The sequence below is a fragment of the Sprattus sprattus genome (genome assembly GCF_963457725.1).
Source record: "Sprattus sprattus genome assembly, chromosome: 15".
NCBI lineage: Eukaryota > Metazoa > Chordata > Actinopteri > Clupeiformes > Clupeidae > Sprattus > Sprattus sprattus.
Window position 1 is genome coordinate 9,019,945 of NC_137913.1, and position 17,500 is coordinate 9,037,444.

General features: G+C 50.3%; 1 protein-coding gene across 5 annotated transcripts in view; it reads left to right on the forward strand.

Moving 5' to 3' along the window:
• gapvd1 (GTPase activating protein and VPS9 domains 1) overlaps positions 1-17,500 on the forward strand; it is a 45,915-nt gene that overhangs the window by 7,363 nt on the left and 21,052 nt on the right. For 3 of the 5 annotated variants that reach the window (XM_080851966.1, XM_080851967.1, XM_080851970.1), the window contains exons 2-13: positions 3,421-3,638; positions 4,691-4,958; positions 5,696-6,042; positions 7,685-7,913; positions 8,333-8,419; positions 8,684-8,818; positions 10,318-10,510; positions 12,619-12,699; positions 14,729-14,883; positions 15,188-15,317; positions 16,124-16,249; positions 16,376-16,549. In XM_080851966.1, the coding sequence (XP_080708092.1) occupies positions 3,451-3,638; positions 4,691-4,958; positions 5,696-6,042; positions 7,685-7,913; positions 8,333-8,419; positions 8,684-8,818; positions 10,318-10,510; positions 12,619-12,699; positions 14,729-14,883; positions 15,188-15,317; positions 16,124-16,249; positions 16,376-16,549 (2,113 nt within the window). In that variant the 5' untranslated portion in view covers positions 3,421-3,450. Of the gene's footprint in view, positions 1-3,420; positions 3,639-4,690; positions 4,959-5,695; positions 6,043-7,684; positions 7,914-8,332; positions 8,420-8,683; positions 8,819-10,317; positions 10,511-12,618; positions 12,700-14,725; positions 14,884-15,187; positions 15,318-16,123; positions 16,250-16,375; positions 16,550-17,500 lie in introns of all 5 variants that reach the window. The other 2 variants (XM_080851968.1, XM_080851969.1) reach the window with 2 other exon arrangements.

A 17,500-nucleotide genomic window follows, 5' to 3' on the forward strand; every position in this document is an offset into this window, starting at 1 on the left:
ACCAAAGGGATTCTGCGAAATCTCCTACAATGACCTGACTGCCTCAAATACCATTCTGATCTGGAAATGCACAAGCCTTCTGACCACTGCTGATACAGAAGCCTAATCCTTAGGGCAACCTATCTCCCAAATCAGACTGAAGCGCACACACACACACACACACACACACACACACACACACACACATCGACACACACACACACACACACACACACACACACACACACAAACACACACAAACATATACATACACACACACACACACACTCACACACTCACACACACACACTCACACACTCTCACACTCTCACACTCTCACACTCTCACACACACACACACACACACACACACACTCACACACCCACTCACTCACACACACACACACACTTTAATGGTCTGGTGGTACAGTGGTTAGCTCCACCCAGGGTCGATTTCCGAGCGCTGCAGCTTGTCTGTAAGTCACTTCGGATAAATACCTGACCTGTACATTCATGCATTCCCCCGCATGTACTGACAGACCAACCATGCACACACAGGCACTCTCTCTCTCTCTCTCTCGCTCTCTCTCTCTCTCTCTCTCTCACACCTACACACACTTGGCTCAGTATGCAATGTAAGGCTACAGTGGTGACTGTGAGAGGAAAGGAAAAGAGAGGGATGAAGAGAGATTCAGAAAGAGAGAGAGAGGAGGTAGACCCATTCCTGCTGCATGACACATGGTTAACTGCACAGTACACTTGAGGCAGATCTGCAATGTAGGAGAAGTTGCCCACCATTCTCCCAGAATTCCATGCCCTGAAGTAGCAGGTACTGGAGCCTCATCTCTCCCACACTCCTAGTCCCTCTCCTTCAGGCCCGACCTCTCCTCTCCTGTCCCTCTCCTTCAGTCCTGACCTCTCCGCTTCTGTCCCTCTCCTTCAGGCCAGACCTCTCCTATTCTGTCCCTCTCCTTCAGGCCAGACCTCTCCTCTCCTGTCCCTCTCCTCCAGGCCCGACCTCTCCTATTCTGTCCCTCTCCTCCAGGCCAGACCTCTCCTCTCCTGTCCCTCTCCTCCAGGCCCGACCTCTCCTATTCTGTCCCTCTCCTCCAGGCCAGACCTCTCCTCTTCTGTCCCTCTCCTTCAGGCCCGACCTCTCATATTCTGTCCCTCTCCTTCAGGCCTGACCTCCTGTTCTGTCCCTCTCCTTCAGTCCTAACCTCCTGTTCTGTCCCTCTCCTTCAGTCCCGACCTCTCCTCTTCTGTCCCTCTCCTCCAGTCCTGACCTCCTGTTCTGTCCCTCTCCTTCAGTCCTGACCTCCTGTTCTGTCCCTCTCCTCCAGGCCCGACCTCTCCTATTCTGTCCCTCTCCTTTAGTCCTGACCTCTCCTGTTCTGTCCCTCTCCTTCAGTCCTGACCTCTCTGCCTCAGGCCTCTCCTCTCTCCTCCTCTCCTCTCTGCCTCAGGTCTCTCCTCTCCTCTCCCTCAGGTCTCTCCTCTCCTCCCTAACTAAGGCCTCTCCTCTCCTCTCCCTCAGGTCTCTCCTCTCTTCTCCCTCAGGTCTCTCCTCTCCTCTCCCTCAGGTCTCTCCTCTCCTCTCCCTCAGGTCTCTCCTCTCTGCCTCAGGTCTCTCCTCTCTGCCTCAGGTCTCTCCTCTCCTCTCCCTAAGGCCTCTCCTCTCCTCTCCCTCAGGTCTCTCCTCTCCTCTCCCTCAGGTCTCTCCTCTCCTCTCCCTCAGGTCTCTCCTCTCCTCTCCCTCAGGTCTCTCCTCTCTGCCTCAGGTCTCTCCTCTCCTCTCCCTCAGGTCTCTCCTCTCTGCCTCAGGTCTCTCCTCTCCTCTCTGCCTCAGGTCTCTCCTCTCCTCTCTCCCTCAGGTCTCTCCTCTCTGCCTCAGGTCTCTCCTCTCCTCTCCCTCAGGTCTCTCCTCTCTCCCTCAGGTCTCTCCTCTCTGCCTCAGGTCTCTCCTCTCCTCTCTGCCTCAGGTCTCTCCTCTCCTCTCCCTCAGGTCTCTCCTCTCCTCCCTAACTCAGTCGTCTCCTCTCCTCTTCCTGGTCTCAGGCTTCTACTTGTACGTCTCAGTCTCCTCTCTGCTTGGTGTCCTCACAAAGAGCTCTTTGTAGCCAGGCATGCTGCTGGAAATCAGGAATATTTCTGGTCTCTTTCTGCGTGTGTGTGTGTGTGTCTCAGAGTGTGTGTCTCAGAGTGTGTGTGTGTGTCAGTCAGAGTGTGAGTGTGTGTGTGTGTCGGAGTGTGTTTTTGTTGTGTTCTCCCTGGTGTTTGTGAAGCCGGTTGGGGTAATGCGATTTGCATATTTGCTCGCTCTGCCCATTCATGAGGCTTCAAAGCAGGGGAGGGGAGGGGTCGCCTTTGTTTTTAAAGGCCAGCGTGCCTTCTGCTCTCGGGTCCTGATGCTGCTGCCTGCCCTGCACCAGGAGAAAGGCGTCCTTATCTTTGCCTGCCTGTAAATGTCCTCTGACTGCTGCAGCATCTCTCTTTTTTTTTTTTTTTTTTTTTTTTGCTTTCACCTTCTTTCCTTCCTTTTCTTTCTCTCTCTCCCTCCCTCCAGAAGGGGCTTTCATAGCTAACCTCCCCAGCTAACCTACCCACCCCCTCCCCAACACCTCCTTCAGTACCCCCCACGCTCCTCACTCCTCGCTCTCTAAAAATGTCTTCATGTGGAGCTGGGTTTCACTCCTGGCCCTGCAGTGCCATGTTTTGAAATAGAGAGGAGGAGTGAGCAGAGTTGGCACCGTCCTCCATCCTGAGACCCACGCTCTCCGCTCTCCGCGCGCTCAGGAGAGAGAAGCTTTGATTCGTCTCCCGGTGTTACCTCACAGGCCGCTTGGGATGCTTCCCCGTTCGTTTAGAGATATCACAGGGAAGGAAAAACACAGCAGAACGCTGCAAACTGAACACGAGGATGAGAATGATTATGAAGAAGAAGAAGAGGATGATGATGATGATGATGGTGAAGGCTTGGAGGGTGTGAGGCTAGTTCTGCGGCTTCAGAAAAGACCCAGATGCTTTTGATGTGCTTATTGTTTGCTGATGGTTCTGACTTGTCACTCATCGCATTTTCTTTTCATTCCCTCCCTCTTCCCACTCTTCTCCTTCTCTCTCTCTCTCTCTCTCTCTCTCTCTCTCTCTCTCTCTCTCTCTCTTTTACTGACTCTCTGATTAATTCTTCTCTCATCTCTTCCTTTCTCTTCCTCCCCTGTCCTCTTTCTTCTGTCCTATCTTCCTGTTCTCTACTCTTATTTTCTCCACTCTCGTCCTCTTCTCCTCTCTCTCCTCCTCCTCTTCTCTCCTCTTCTCCTCCTCCCCTCTCCCATCCTCTCCTCTGCTCCCCTCTCTTCCTCCTCGCCTCTCCTCCCCCCCTCTCCTCTCCCATCCTCTCCTCTCTGTCCTCCTCTTCTCTCTCCTCTCCTCTTCCCCTCATCAGTGCTCGCTCGTGTCAGGCTGAGCTGGCTGCATGATGGTGAAGCCGGACATCCTCACGCTTGCGCACCACCTGAAGCAGGAGCGTCTGTACGTGGCCTCCGAGAAGCAGCTGATCCAGCGGCTCAACCACGACGTGCTCAAGACCGCCGAGAAGCTCTACCGCGCCGCCTGGATCGCCAAGCAGCAGAGGATCAACCTCGACCGCCTCATCCTCACCAGGTACACACACACACACACACACACACACTCACATACACGTGCACACAGGCACACACACACACTCACATACCGGGCACACAGGCACACACACACATATGCACGCATGCACACACACACACATATTCATGCACACACGCATGCACACGCACACAGGCATGCACACAGTTATGCAAGCACGCATCCCCACACATACACACACACACACACACACACACACACACACACACACACACCTGCACTAATTAATATGCACACAAAGTTTTCCTGTCTCTCTGAGTAGATGTTCTCATTTCTTGTGTTAAAATATTGTGCTGAGATGCAGATGTGTTTCATGTTAGTGTGTGATGAGACAGAATTAGGATCTCCTCAACGTAGAGGGTGTCCTGCTTTAATGATGATGAATGGTAGCCGTGGTGATTAATACTCATAGTCAAGCACAGCGGCCAAAGAAAGAAGAGGGGAGGGAGCAAGAGACAGAGGAGAGAGGAGAGGACAGAGGAGGGAGCACAGATGATGATGATGATGGGGGAGATTATATTAATATCAGCACACGTGGTGATGGTGGTGGAAATCATATTAATATCAGCGTAGATGATGATGGAGATAATATTAACGTAAGCACAGATGATGGTAGTAATAATGGCGGTGGAGATAATGTTAATATAGACACAGGTGGCGGTGGTGATGATGATATTAATATCGGCACAAGTGGTGGTGGTAGTAATGATGATGATGATAATATCAATATCGCTACAGCAGGGATGGAAATTTAATTTGATACTAGCCACTGATATTTTTCTCCAGCCAACATTTTGTAATCAAACCTCCTCATCGAATCAGAATCAGATTCTGTGTTCTCTGGAGCCGACTCCTAGTTTTCTTTTCATTTCATTACACACACACACACACACACACACACTCACACTCTTCCTCCTCTCTCCTCCTCAGATCAGAATCCGATTAAATAAATACATACATAAATATGTAAATAAGTAACTAAATAAATACAGTCGAGATGATTAACGTCTCGTCGTCTCCTCCTGTCCCCCCAGTGCTGAAGCGTCCCCTGCCGAGTGCTGCCAGCATGCGCGCGTCCTGGAGGACACGCAGTTTGTGGACGGCTACAAGACGCTGGGCTTCCAGGAGAGCATCTACGGGGAGTTCCTGTGGCGCCTGCGGGAGAACCCGCGCCTCGTGGCCTCCTGCCTGGTGGCCGGGGAGCGGCTCAACCAGGAGCACACGCAGAGCGTCATACACTCCGTCTTCACCTCGCTCTACGGCAACGGCATCATGCAGGAGGACGAGAGCTACCTGCTGCAGGTGTGTGTGTGTGTGTGTGTGTGTGTGTGTGTGTGTGTGTGTGTGTGTGTGTGTGTGTGTGTGTGTGTGTGTGTGTGTGTGTGTGTGTGTGTGTGGTGTGTGTGTTTCAAAACCTGTTGCTCAAGTGTTCTGAAGGTTCGGGTAACAACTGACCTTATTTATATGAAATCCGCCACGTGGGCAACCAGTCTATTCTGTGTAAGTGCTTTTCTGCTCCCTCATCTCAGTTTACTCACAGGGACAGATCACAGTAAGATCTCCTTACTCAGACATTTGGAATAGAGTGCCTCAGGTCAAATCATGTGTGCGTGCGTGCGTGTGCGTGCGTGTGTGTGAGTGCGTGTGTGCGTGTGTGTGTGTGCGTGCGTGCGTGCGTGCGTGCGTGCGTGCGTGCGTGCGTGCGTGCGTGCGTGCGTGCGTGCGTGCGTGCGTGCGTGCGTGCGTGCGTGCGTGCGTGCGTGCGTGCGTGCGTGCGTGCGTGCGTGCGTGCGTGCGTGCGTGTTGCCCTTCGCTTGTAACTGAAGCACAGGCTCGACTCTGGCCTCCTTAGGGGTCATTTGTAACAGGCCTGTAAAAGGATGAGCCTGCATAGCTTCAGGCACACTATAGATCTGCAGGCTGTGTGCAACAGAACTGAACTAAAACAGGACGGTTGCGTTAAATCAGCGGCTTTTGATTTTGGATTTTCTCCGTTCTCTCCACCTGATGGTTCTGGTTCTGTGTGCCCGGCCCGGCAGGTTCTGCGCTACCTGATCGAGTTCGAGCTGAAGGAGAGCGACAACCCCCGGCGTCTACTGCGGCGCGGCACCTGCGCCTTCAGCATCCTCTTCCGCCTCTTCTCCGAGGGCCTGTACGCCGCCAAGCTCTTCCTCACGGCCACGCTCCACGAGCCAATCATGCAGCTGCTGGTGGAGGACGAGGACCACCTGGAGACCGACCCGGCCAAGCTCACCGAGCGCCACACGCCCGCCCAGCAGGAGCGCCTCTTCGGAGAGAAGGGCTCCGACGCCCACCGCCGCAGGGTGCAGTCGGCCGTGGAGGCCAACGAGGCCAAGCTGGTGACGCTGGTCAACAGCTTCATTGGGTGCGTAGCCAAACAAGACTAGAGTATGGTGGATAATACTAGGGTCAACAGCTTCATTGGGTGCGTAGCCAAACAAGACTAGAGTATGGTGGATAATACTAGGGTCAACAGCTTCATTGGGTACGTAGCCAAACAAGACTAGACTATGGGCCATAATACTCGGGTCAACAGCTTCATTGGGTGCGTAGCCAAACAACACCACGCTATGGGGCATAATACTAGGGTCAACAGCTTCATTGGGTACGTAGCCAAACAAGACTAGAGTATGGTGGATAATACTAGGGTCAACAGCTTCATTGGGTGCGTAGCCAGACAAGAGCACACTATGGGGCGTAATACTAGGATCAACAGCTTTATTGGGTGTGTAGCCAAACACGACCACACTATGGGCCATAATACTAGGGTCAACAGCTTCAATGGGTGCTGCTAGACAAGACCACAATATGGGGATAATACTAGGGTCAACAGCTTCATTGGGTCCGTAGCCACACAATAGCACACTATGGGGGATAATACTAGGGTCAACAGTTTCATTGGGTGCTGCTAGACAAGACCACACTATGGGGGATAATACTAGGGTCAACACTCAACAGCTTCATTGGGTGCTGCTAGAAAAGACCACACTATGGGGGATAATACTAGGGTCAACAGCTTCATTCTGTGCTGCTAGAAAAGACCACACTATGGGGGATAATACTAGGGTCAACAGCTTTATTGGGTGAGTAGCCAGACAACACCACACTATGGGCCATAATACTAGGGTCAACAGCTTCATTGGGTGCGTAGCCAAACAAGACTAGACTATGGTGGATAATACTCGGGTCAACAGCTTCATTGGGTGCATAGCCAGGCACGACCACACTATGGGGCATAATACTAGGGTCAACAGCTTCATTGGGTCCGTAGCCACACAATAGCACACTATGGGGGGGTAATACTAGAATCAACAGCTTTATTGGGTGTGTAGCCAGACAAGACTAGACTATGGTGGATGATACTAGGGACGGCAGCCTCATTGGGTTCGTAACCAGACAATAGCACACTATGGGCCATAATACTAGGGTCAACAGCTTCATTGGGTGCTGCTAGACAAGACCACACTATGGGGGATAATACTAGGGTCAAAAGCTTCCTTGGGTGTGTAGCCAAACACGACCACACTATGGGCCATAATACTAGGGTCAACAGCTTCATTGGGTGCTGCTAGACAAGACCACAATATGGAGATAATACTAGGGTCAACAGCTTCTTTGGATGCGTAGCCAGTCAAGACCACACTATGGGTGCATATTACTAGGGTGTGTGTCATGCTGCTAAGCACCTTATAATTGTTTCCCAATAGTTTTTCACCTCAGAATGGCAGTTAGCTCTGGTGACGTAGGTGTGGGAAAGTGCTTGTTTCCTGTTGAGTAGGGATAGAGCAAGAGTGCTTACATAGTGGATTTCCTGTTTTTCCACCCACTTGGCATCTGAGACCCGTTCCTGTTGTTGCTGAGCCAGTTTTTGTTAAGGAAAACACGGGGCACAGTCCTAAAACAGTTTGTTATCGATAAATACACTTTTTCCGTTAAATGCTGGTGTTGCCTCTCTGCTGTTTACCCCACATGACCCGAGCACTATTACCCCCCCTCCCCACCCCCAGGTGCCTCCGCCAGAACACCTACTGCTTCCCCCAGAGCCTGCGCTGGGTCCTGTCCCAGATGTTCCGCACGCTGTCGCGGGTGGAGGGGCTGCAGGTGGGCGAGGTGCGCTCCATGTGCACGGACCTGCTGCTGGCCTGCTTCATCTGCCCCGCCGTGGTCAGCCCCGAGCAGTACGGCATCATCAGCGACGCGCCCATCAACGAGGTGGCACGCTTCAACCTCATGCAGGTACGGCAGGCTTGGTTTGGGGTGGGTGTGGGTGTGGGTGTGGGTGTGGGTGTGGGAGTGGGAGTGGGTGTGGGGGTGGGGGTGGGGGTGGGGGTCTGTGTCTGTGTCTGTGTCTGTGTCTGTGTCTGTGTCTGTGTCTGTGTCTGTGTGTGTGTGTGAGTGTTAAGATAATAACGTTTGTGTTGTGCGAGTGACCGTATAGCATGTAGGGTGTGACGTGTGTGTGTGTGTGTGTGTCTGTCTGTCTGTCTGTGTGTGTGTGTGTCTGTCTGTGTGTCTGTCTGTCTGTCTGTCTGACTGTCTGTCTGTCTGTCTGTCTGTGTCTGTGTGTGTGTGTGTTATAAGATAATAACATCTGTGTTGTGTGAGTGACCATATAGCGTGTAGTGTGTGACGTGTGTGTGTGTGTGATATGGCAGGTAGGGCAGCTCCTCCAGCAGCTGGCCATGGTGGATGCAGATGATGGAGACCCCCGCAGGAAGAGCACCCTGTCCAAGTTTGACAAAGTAAGAGCTTCCTGTTCCACCTATTTCTGTCCTCTGTAGCCTTTAATTGACCTACTGTATCTGCGTTATTTCCCCTTTTGATGAGAGTTATGCATGTTAGTATCGTTCATGCTGTGACGCCTCTGTCTGAGTCAGAGTGCTACTGCTTCATGGTGACTCTCAGTGTAACAGTTCTGTTTTCAGTTCAGCTCTGGTGCCTTTTGCCCAACTCTCTCTCTGTGTCTGTGTGTGTGTGTGTGTGTCTGTGTGTGTGTGTGACCGCAGAGCTGTGTGTCCGCCTTCCTGGACGTGGTGATTGGTGGGAGAGCCGTGGAGACTCCGCCCATGTCCACTATGAATCTGCTGGAAGGCCTAAGCCGGACTGTGGTCTACATTACTCACAACCAGCTGCTGAATCTGGTAAGGCTCTGGCTGACCTCTGGCTGACCTCTGTACATTCACCTACTTCTCATCCTCACGGCATCCCAGCAGCTCAGAAAGCCAGAGAGCCACTAGGGGGAGCAGGACCGGCTTCTCACAAAGAGCATTTGTTCCAGAGGCCAAAATCAAGTCTGTTCACCATGCACAAAAATTGTATTGCATTTGTGTGCAACCTTTTAGACTTTATGCAAAAACTGGCAGTTTCTCAGGGCCTGAGGCTTGCCTCTAAGCTCCAATCAAGGCCCCTTTTGAGGTGTGTCTGCCCTGAAAGAGCCACAGTTACTGTCTCCCATCACCTGCCTCCTGGCGTTAGCAGCACCCTTCCCATGTTCCCATGTGTGCCAGAGGGTGAGACAGGCAGGCAGACAGGCAGGCAGGCCCCAACCTGTCGGATTGGATGCTTGGACCTTTCACATGCATCACGTGCTGCCTCAGCTTTTCAACATGCTGACTCCACGCAAACTGCTCTCAAATCAGTACAAATGTCAGGGAACACTGTCACACCGGAAACATGTTAGAGTTCTATGGAATATTCCACTGCTCTGCTGTTAGAACGATCAAGAAGGTTGGAATTCTATAGAATGGTGGAAGATCTTGTGGCTCTGTTGTGAAGATTCTCCAGAGTGGCTGAATGTTCCATGCAGTGTTCTACTGCTTAATGTAACTGCTTATGTTGCCCTCAGACCAATGTTAGCCTCCTGACAACCATGCTGTTCAGCTCTAAACCAGTGTGAAGACTACTGCTGATGATGATGATGATAATGATGATGATCACTGACCATTTCCCCTCAGCTTGCCTCATTAGGAGCTCCTGGCTGCAGAGGGAAATGAAAGTGAAGTGCAGTCACTGACACAAGGAGAGTTACACCACTGCAGCAAGCCATTTAGTGCAGTTTGTGCTTACTCCAGCAGCATACTATTAAAACAGCAGTTTGTGCTTACTTAAGCAGCATTCTATAGAAACATCAGTGTGTGATTACACCAACAGCATACTATAGAAACATCAGTGTGTGATTACTCCAGCATTGTGTGCCTACTCCAGCAGCATACTATAGAAACAGCAGTGTGTGCTTACTCAAAAAATATACCATAGAAACAGCAGTGTGTGCTTACTCAAAAAATATACCATAGTAACAGCAGTGTGTGCTTACTCAAAGAATATACCATAGAAACAGCAGTGTGTGCTTACTCAAAAAATATACCATAGAAACAGCAGTGTGTGCTTACTCAAAAAATATACTATAGAAACAGCAGTGTGTGCTTACTCAAAAAATATACCATAGAAACAGCAGTGTGTGCTTACTCAAAAAATATACCATAGAAATAGCAGTGTGTGCTTACTCCTGTGGCATGCTATAGGAAAAGCAGTGTGTGCTTACACCAGCAGCATTCTATAGAAACAGCAGTGTGTGCTTACTCAAACAGTTTCATAGCGTTGCTGATCTCGGGTCTTCCACGCCATGTGTTTCGTGTTCTAGGTGGACTTTGTGCGGAATGTGACGGCCAGCGATCAGCTCCGTGAGGAGGACCACCTGGCCCTGGAGACGCTGGTGTCCAGCGTCCCGCAGTCCCGCACGGTGAAGAGCAACAGCCTGGAGCTCACGCCCTCCAACACGCCCCAGCTCTCGCCCGCCACCACCCCCGCCAACAAGAAGAACCGCCTGCCCATAGGTACCCATCTCATCTCACACACACCCTGCCTCTGCACATAATTACCCCATCTCTGCCCTATAAGTACCCTATCTCTGCCCAGAAATACCCTGCCTCTGGGCAGAGTTGCCCCGTTTTATCACACAGTTACCCTGCCTCTGCACAGTTTCCCGAATTCAGAGCGCAGAGACTTTGTCTTACCTCCCATAGTTAACCCATCTCCTTGCCTTCCTGTCCATAATCACCACCTCTCTGACTATGCAGACAATATATAGATAGATACTCACACTCTTCTCATAGAGACATTTTCTCAGCATGTAATACATCCTTCTTATCCTTTTTTGCCCGTTGTTTCTCCCTTTTACCCAAAAGCATATTTACCCCCTTTCCTGCTCATTTTTACCCCAAGGTACCCCCTCCCTGCTCATATTTACCCCCCTGTTTGGGGGGGAAAGCAACATGTGTTAAGACCCTCAGAGCCCTCCCCTCTGTTTTACCCATGAACCTCAGCTTCAGCTGGCTAGTGAAAGCCCCTCTGCCATTGACACACAGACACACAGACACACAGACACACAGACACACAGACACACAGACACACAGACACACAGACACACAGACACACAGACACACAGACACACAGACACACAGACACACAGACACACAGACACACAGACACACAGACACACAGACACACACACTCTCACAGTCTTAAGCCCCATTAGGAACGAGAACAGGTCCATTGCACTCTGAATGCTCTAAAACTGTAAAAGGGCACTGATAGTACTGTAACGGTGTCATAATGATTCGTCAGTACTGTTACATTGTCATAATGGTTCATCAGTACTGTAACGGTTTCATAATGGTTCGTCAGTACTGTTAGTGTCAGTGATTGGCCGTAATTGAAAATGGAAAACTTCTTCAGGAGAGAAAGTTTGTAATGTATTTAATTAAACGTGTTGTTTTCTCTGAAAGCCTTCTGAGTGTTCAAGTGATGGATGAAGAGAGTTTAGCTGTAAGAGGGGAAGAGGATAATAAGGCCCTGTGTGTGATTTAAGGCCAATTACCAGCATTAGTTAATAGCCACTATTACTAAAATGACAACCAATTATAGCAAGTATAAATGAATCTCCTGTAATTGCATTTAGCCAGCTACATTTAGTGAAGTGTGTGTGTGTGACTCCCAACTAGAAAAACAGGTTTAAATTCGACTCATTCCCATCAGATCAGGCCTCAGAAACACTCCTCTGGGTGGCTGCTCTGTCACCAGGACCGTTCCTTCAGGAAGTTTCTATCTAAACAGAATAATAGCTTTTAGCTCTCAGTGTAGCAGGATGGAGATTAGCATTGAAAAGATCGTAGAACCAGTATGGGATCCATGCTTGCTGCAGTTCCCCTAATCCTGGTTAGCACTAGGAAAGAAAGAGACTTTAGACTTAATTAATGCACGAGTACATATGTGTGAAGTGATGACGCTGGACAGGTTTGGCAGAGACGCAAAATGTCTCTTTGGTGTTGCGCGTGTTGTGTTGCTCAGGTTTGGCAGAGACGCGTGATATCTGTTGGCTGTTGCGTGTGTCGTGTTGACAGCATGTCTGGTGAATGATGATCAGTTTTTAGCTTGTGTCAACGGTGAGGCATGAAAGCCGTTTCCCTCTCCTCACTTCTGACAATTCACATCTTAAAATAACACAAATCTTTGTCTCACCTAATCTTGCCTCTCCTGTTTGCTGTGACACGTCAGCAAGCACAGTTTCTTGACTTGATCTTTTTTTCTTCCTTCATCCACCACCCTTTCTTCCTCCGCATCCTCCCTCTGCTCACCTTCCCTTTCCTTCCATCCATCCGGTCCTCTCTCCATCCCTGTCTCCTTTCCTCTCTCCATCCATCTCTTTCTCTCTCCTTCTCTCCTCTCTCCATCCCTCTTTCCTCTCTCGATCCATCTCTTTCCCTCCCCTTTCTCCATCCCTCTCTTTCCCTCCCCTTTCTCCATCCCTTTCTCCTTCCCTCTTTCCCTCTCCATCCCTCTCTCCTCTCTCCTTCCCTCTCCCCTCTCTCCTCTCTCCATCCCTCTCTCCATCCTTCTCCCCTCTCTCCATCCCTCTCTCTCTTCCTGCTGTGTGCACCCCCAGGACAGCAGTTGGCCGCCATCACGTGTTGGGAAGCCTCCAGCACCGCCCTCTCTGCTCACATCCCCCTTGTCACCCCGTTTGGTGGGTAACCTGTGGGGGCAGGAGGCTACAAACACACACACACACACACACACACACACACACTTGGACACACACACACACTTGCACACACACTAACTTGGACACACACACTTGCACACACGCACACTTGCACACACGCACACTTGGACACACGCACACTTGGACACACGCACACTTGGACACACGCACACTTGGACACACGCACACTTGGACACACGCACACTTGGACACACGCACACTTGGACACACGCACACTTGGACACACGCACACTTGGACACACACACACTTGGACACACACACACACACTTGGAAAAACACACACACACTTGGAAAAACACACACACACTTGGAAAAACACACACACACTTGGACACACACACACACACTTGGAAAAATACACACACACTTGCACACACACTAACTTGGACACGCACACTTGCACACACACACACACTTGCACACACACGCACACTTGGACACACGCACACTTGGACACACACACACTTGGACACACACACACACACACACTCTTAGGCATGCAAACACACATTACGTATAAGGCACTTTTCCACTGCATGATGCAGTCATGGAAGTGGCGTGCCCATCTACAGGAGAGGCCCCATCACTGGCTCTTTCAACCTTTCTGTTCCCAGTGTGCTGCAGGATCCACTGGACTGGGCGTTAGCCTTCACTCTTTCACTGAGTGCTACACAATAAGTAGAGAGTTCTCCAGCGTTAGCCTTCACTCTTTCACTGAGTGCTACACAATAAGTAGAGAGTTCTCCAGCGTTAGCCTTCACTCTTTCACTGAGCGCTACACAATAAGTAGAGAGTTCTCCAGCGTTAGCCTTCACTCTTTCACTGAGCGCTACACAATAAGGTGAGAGTTCTCCAGCGTTAGCCTTCACTCTTTCACTGAGCGCTACACAATAAGGTGAGAGTTCTCCAGCGTTAGCCTTCGCTCTTCCACTGAGCGCTACACAATAAGGAGAGGGTTCTCCAGCGGCAGCGCCAACATTAGGCCGCTAAGCCAGAGCATTTCTTGATAACATTAGGATTACCTCAAGGTCGAGTCAAGAGTTGAATTTATAAAGCTGCTAACACTGGATTACATGGCTTTATGGCAGCTGGAAATACAAATGACAAGGTGATGAGGACAAATGGAGATGCCAGCACCACCACTGCTGATTAAATAAAGCCTATATTTCAGCTGACCTTCTGCCTACAGGTTCAGTGACCGTAACCTCGACATGCTCACTCCGTAAGCTGGCTGTATTCACAGCGTGAAGACTGGTAAAAAAAATATTCCTGTTAGTTTAAAAAAAATGGCCCGTGAGTTCCTACAGTGGAGAAGTGCGTACACACACACGTTGCACACACACACACATACACACGTCACACACACACACACACAAACACACACACACACACACACTCGTATCACACACACACACACACAAACACACACACACACGTCTCACACACACACACATACCCACGTCCCCCCCACACACACACACACACACATACACACGTCTCACACACACACTTCTCACACACACACGTCTCACACACACATGTCCTTGCTCGTGGTCCCACCTGTGCGTCCACACCACACCACTCCCCCTTGCTTGTCTGTCATGTATGTGGTATTTAGAGGTAGTGTGTGCACTTTGGCTGCCCATCCTAACTGTTGAGTTTTAATGCTGCCCACTCAGTGTTTCATTGTGTGTGTGTGTGTGTGTGTGTGTGTGTTTGAGACGTGTGTGTGTGTGTGTGTGTGTGTGTGTGTGTGTGAGACGTGTGTGTGTCTTTGTGTGAGCCGTGTGTGAGGGAGACGTGTGTGAGACGTGTTTGTGTGAGACGTGTGTGTGTGTTTGTGTGAAACGTGTGTGTGTGAGACGTGTGGGAGACGTGTGTGTGTGTTTGTGTTCAGTAAACTGAACAGAACCTCTTGAGAGCCAGCCTCTCCTGCAGCATCAGCAGTAACCACGATAACCCTGCATCTTGCTCATCCACCCCCAGCAGGCTCCCGCAGTCGCAGCCGTACCAACATCGCCCAGGAGGGGGAGCCAGAGGCCAGCTCCCAGGAGTCCCTGCAGGAAGTCAATCCAGAGGAAGTGCTCGTCATCTCGCTAGGCACCACCCCGCAGACCATCCCTGGCATGATGTCAGAGAATGAGGTGAGCACCGATTGGCTGGCGTCATGGTTCTGTGGACGTGGGTGAAGGATCTCTAGCGTCTCTTCCTCATAGAATATATAGCAAAGTTACTGCAACTAAACCGGCAGTTTGACAACTGGAATTTGGGTTACTAGTTCACATCTGATCCGTTTTTGTGTGTTTGTGTGTGCGTGCGTGTGTGCGTGTGTGCGTGCGTGCGTGTGTGTGTGTGTGTGTGTGTGTGTGTGTGTGTGTGTGTGTGTGTGTGTGTGTGTGTGTGTGTGTGTGTGTGTGTGTGTGTGTGTGTGTGTGTGTGTTCTCTCAGGTCCTGTCCCTGCAGATGTCTGACAGTGCAGCAGGGGATGCGCCAGCAGATGAAGTGAAGCACCACGGCAAACCTGATAAAACCCTCCGCTTCTCTCTCTGCAGTGACAACCTGGAGGGCATCTCAGAGGGTACATACACCTACACACACACACACACACACACACACACACAAACCTCACACATACAGACAGTCTGTCTCCCTCAACCTGAAGGGCATGCAGACACGCTAAGTTTGTGTGGTGGATTTAGTTGTGTAAGTTGTCCTTGTTTTCTGCTAGCTCAATGTCCATAGCCTACCCAGACGTGTGTGTGTGTGTGTGTGTGTGTGTGTGTGTGTGTGTGTGTGTGTGTGTGTGTGTGTGTGTGTGTGTGTGTGTGTGTGTGTGTGTGTGTGTGTGTGTGTGTGTGTGTGTGTGTGTGTGTGTGTGTGTGTGTGTGTGGGACGCGTTTGTGTGTGTGTGTGTGTGTGAGACGTGTTTGCGTGTGTGTGTGTGAGACTTGTTTGTGTGTGTGTGTGTGAGACGTGTGTGAGACTTGTTTGTGTGTGTGAGAGTGTGTGTGTGTGTGGGACTTGTTTGTGTGTGTGAGAGTGTGTGTGTGTGTGTGTGAGAGAGTGTGTGTGTGTGTGTGTAGAGAGTCTAGCTGTTGAGGGGGGTCTAGAGGTAAGAAGTAGGACACGAGTGGTAAAAGATATCCCCACGGCTGGGATTTGGCCGTAGGCATGAGACATGTTTCTAATGGGTATGTTTGTACTGTCTGTGTGTGTGTGTGTGTGTGTGTGTGCGCACAGGGCCGTCTAAGTGCTCTAACTCTTGTCTTCTGTGTGTATGTGTATGTGTGTGTGTGTGCGCAGGGCCGTCTTAGTGCTTTAACTCTTGTCTTCTCTTTGTATGTGTGTGTGTGTGTGTGTGTGTGTGTGTGTGTGTGTGTGCAGGGCCATCTAATCGCTCTAACTCGGTGTCTTCCCTGGACCTGGAGGGAGAGTCTGTCTCTGAGCTGGGGGCGGGGCCATCTGGTAGCAATGGCGTTGAGGCACTGCAGCTACTGGAACATGAGCACGGTGAGTGTGTGCGTGTGTGTGTGTGCATATATGTAAATGTGTGTGGGGTGTTTGTGTGTGGGGTTGTTGGTGTGTGTGTGTGTGTGTGTTCTAAATGTTTTCTCTCTTTCTTCCTCTCTCCTTCAGCCACCACTCAGGATAACCTGGACGATAAGCTGCGTAAGTTCGAGATCCGGGACATGATGGGGTTGACGGACGACAGGGACATCTCTGAGACGGTCAGTGAGACGTGGAGCACCGACGTGCTGGGCAGCGACTTCGACCCCAACATGGACGAGGACCGGCTCCAGGACATCGCAGGTGAGTCCTCCACTGTCCCATAATGCACCTCACCGCAACACTGCACACTTCCTGCCAGAGCCACTGAGAGTACTAAGAGTCACATCCTCCCCCCAAACTTTAAGCGTCCTGACTGTTCCAAACTGAGAGAAAGGTTGAAAGATGATGATGATTAAGATTGTAGATTATTTCAGAGTGGAAAAAGAGGCCTAAAGCAAAGCTGACCCCTTGGGTTTGCAAACAAAGTAATACTAATTCAGCCGTTGCTGTTAATAACTAATGAATCTTTAACTCGTGTTTTCTTCAGTTGCTGTGTGAACAGAGTGAGCAGTCTGTGTTGCCTGGTAACAGTAGTGTGGAGTTACAGTGCATCTCTGCTTATTTCATCATCACTTTGAATTAATGAATCAAGATATCAGGAAATCAGTCCCACTGGTGGCCACTGGAGGGCCTCGCAGTGCCTAACTAGACAATAGAGACAGGATACTCAACGCCAGAATACTGTCACCATGTGGTGGGTTGTAGGAATAACACTTCTCTAAATGGACACAAAGAAAGCAGCTCATCTCTCATGGCCTCGTGTGTCTGTCTTTGATGTGCCTCATTGAGCAGAAGAGGATTTAGTTGTGCTCATGTCACACACCATCCCAGGACTGACAACTCAGTGACAACTTTGGAGACTTTTTATTTCCTAATCTAAGTCAGCCTAGACACTCTAGTCCCATCTATTGCAAATGTATCTGAGATAATCTAAGAACAACTCAGTTAAATCATCTCATTGCTGTCTCTTCATATCTTTTTATGTCTTTCCCCCTCTATCTATTTATTCCCCTACCTATCTCCTCTCCATCTGTCCCTCTCTCTCTCTCTCTCTCATTCACCCTCTCTCTCTCTCTATCTGTCTCTCTCTCTATCTCTCTCTCTCTCTGTCTGAGTGTCTCTCTTTCTCTCTCTCTCTCCATCTTTCTGTCT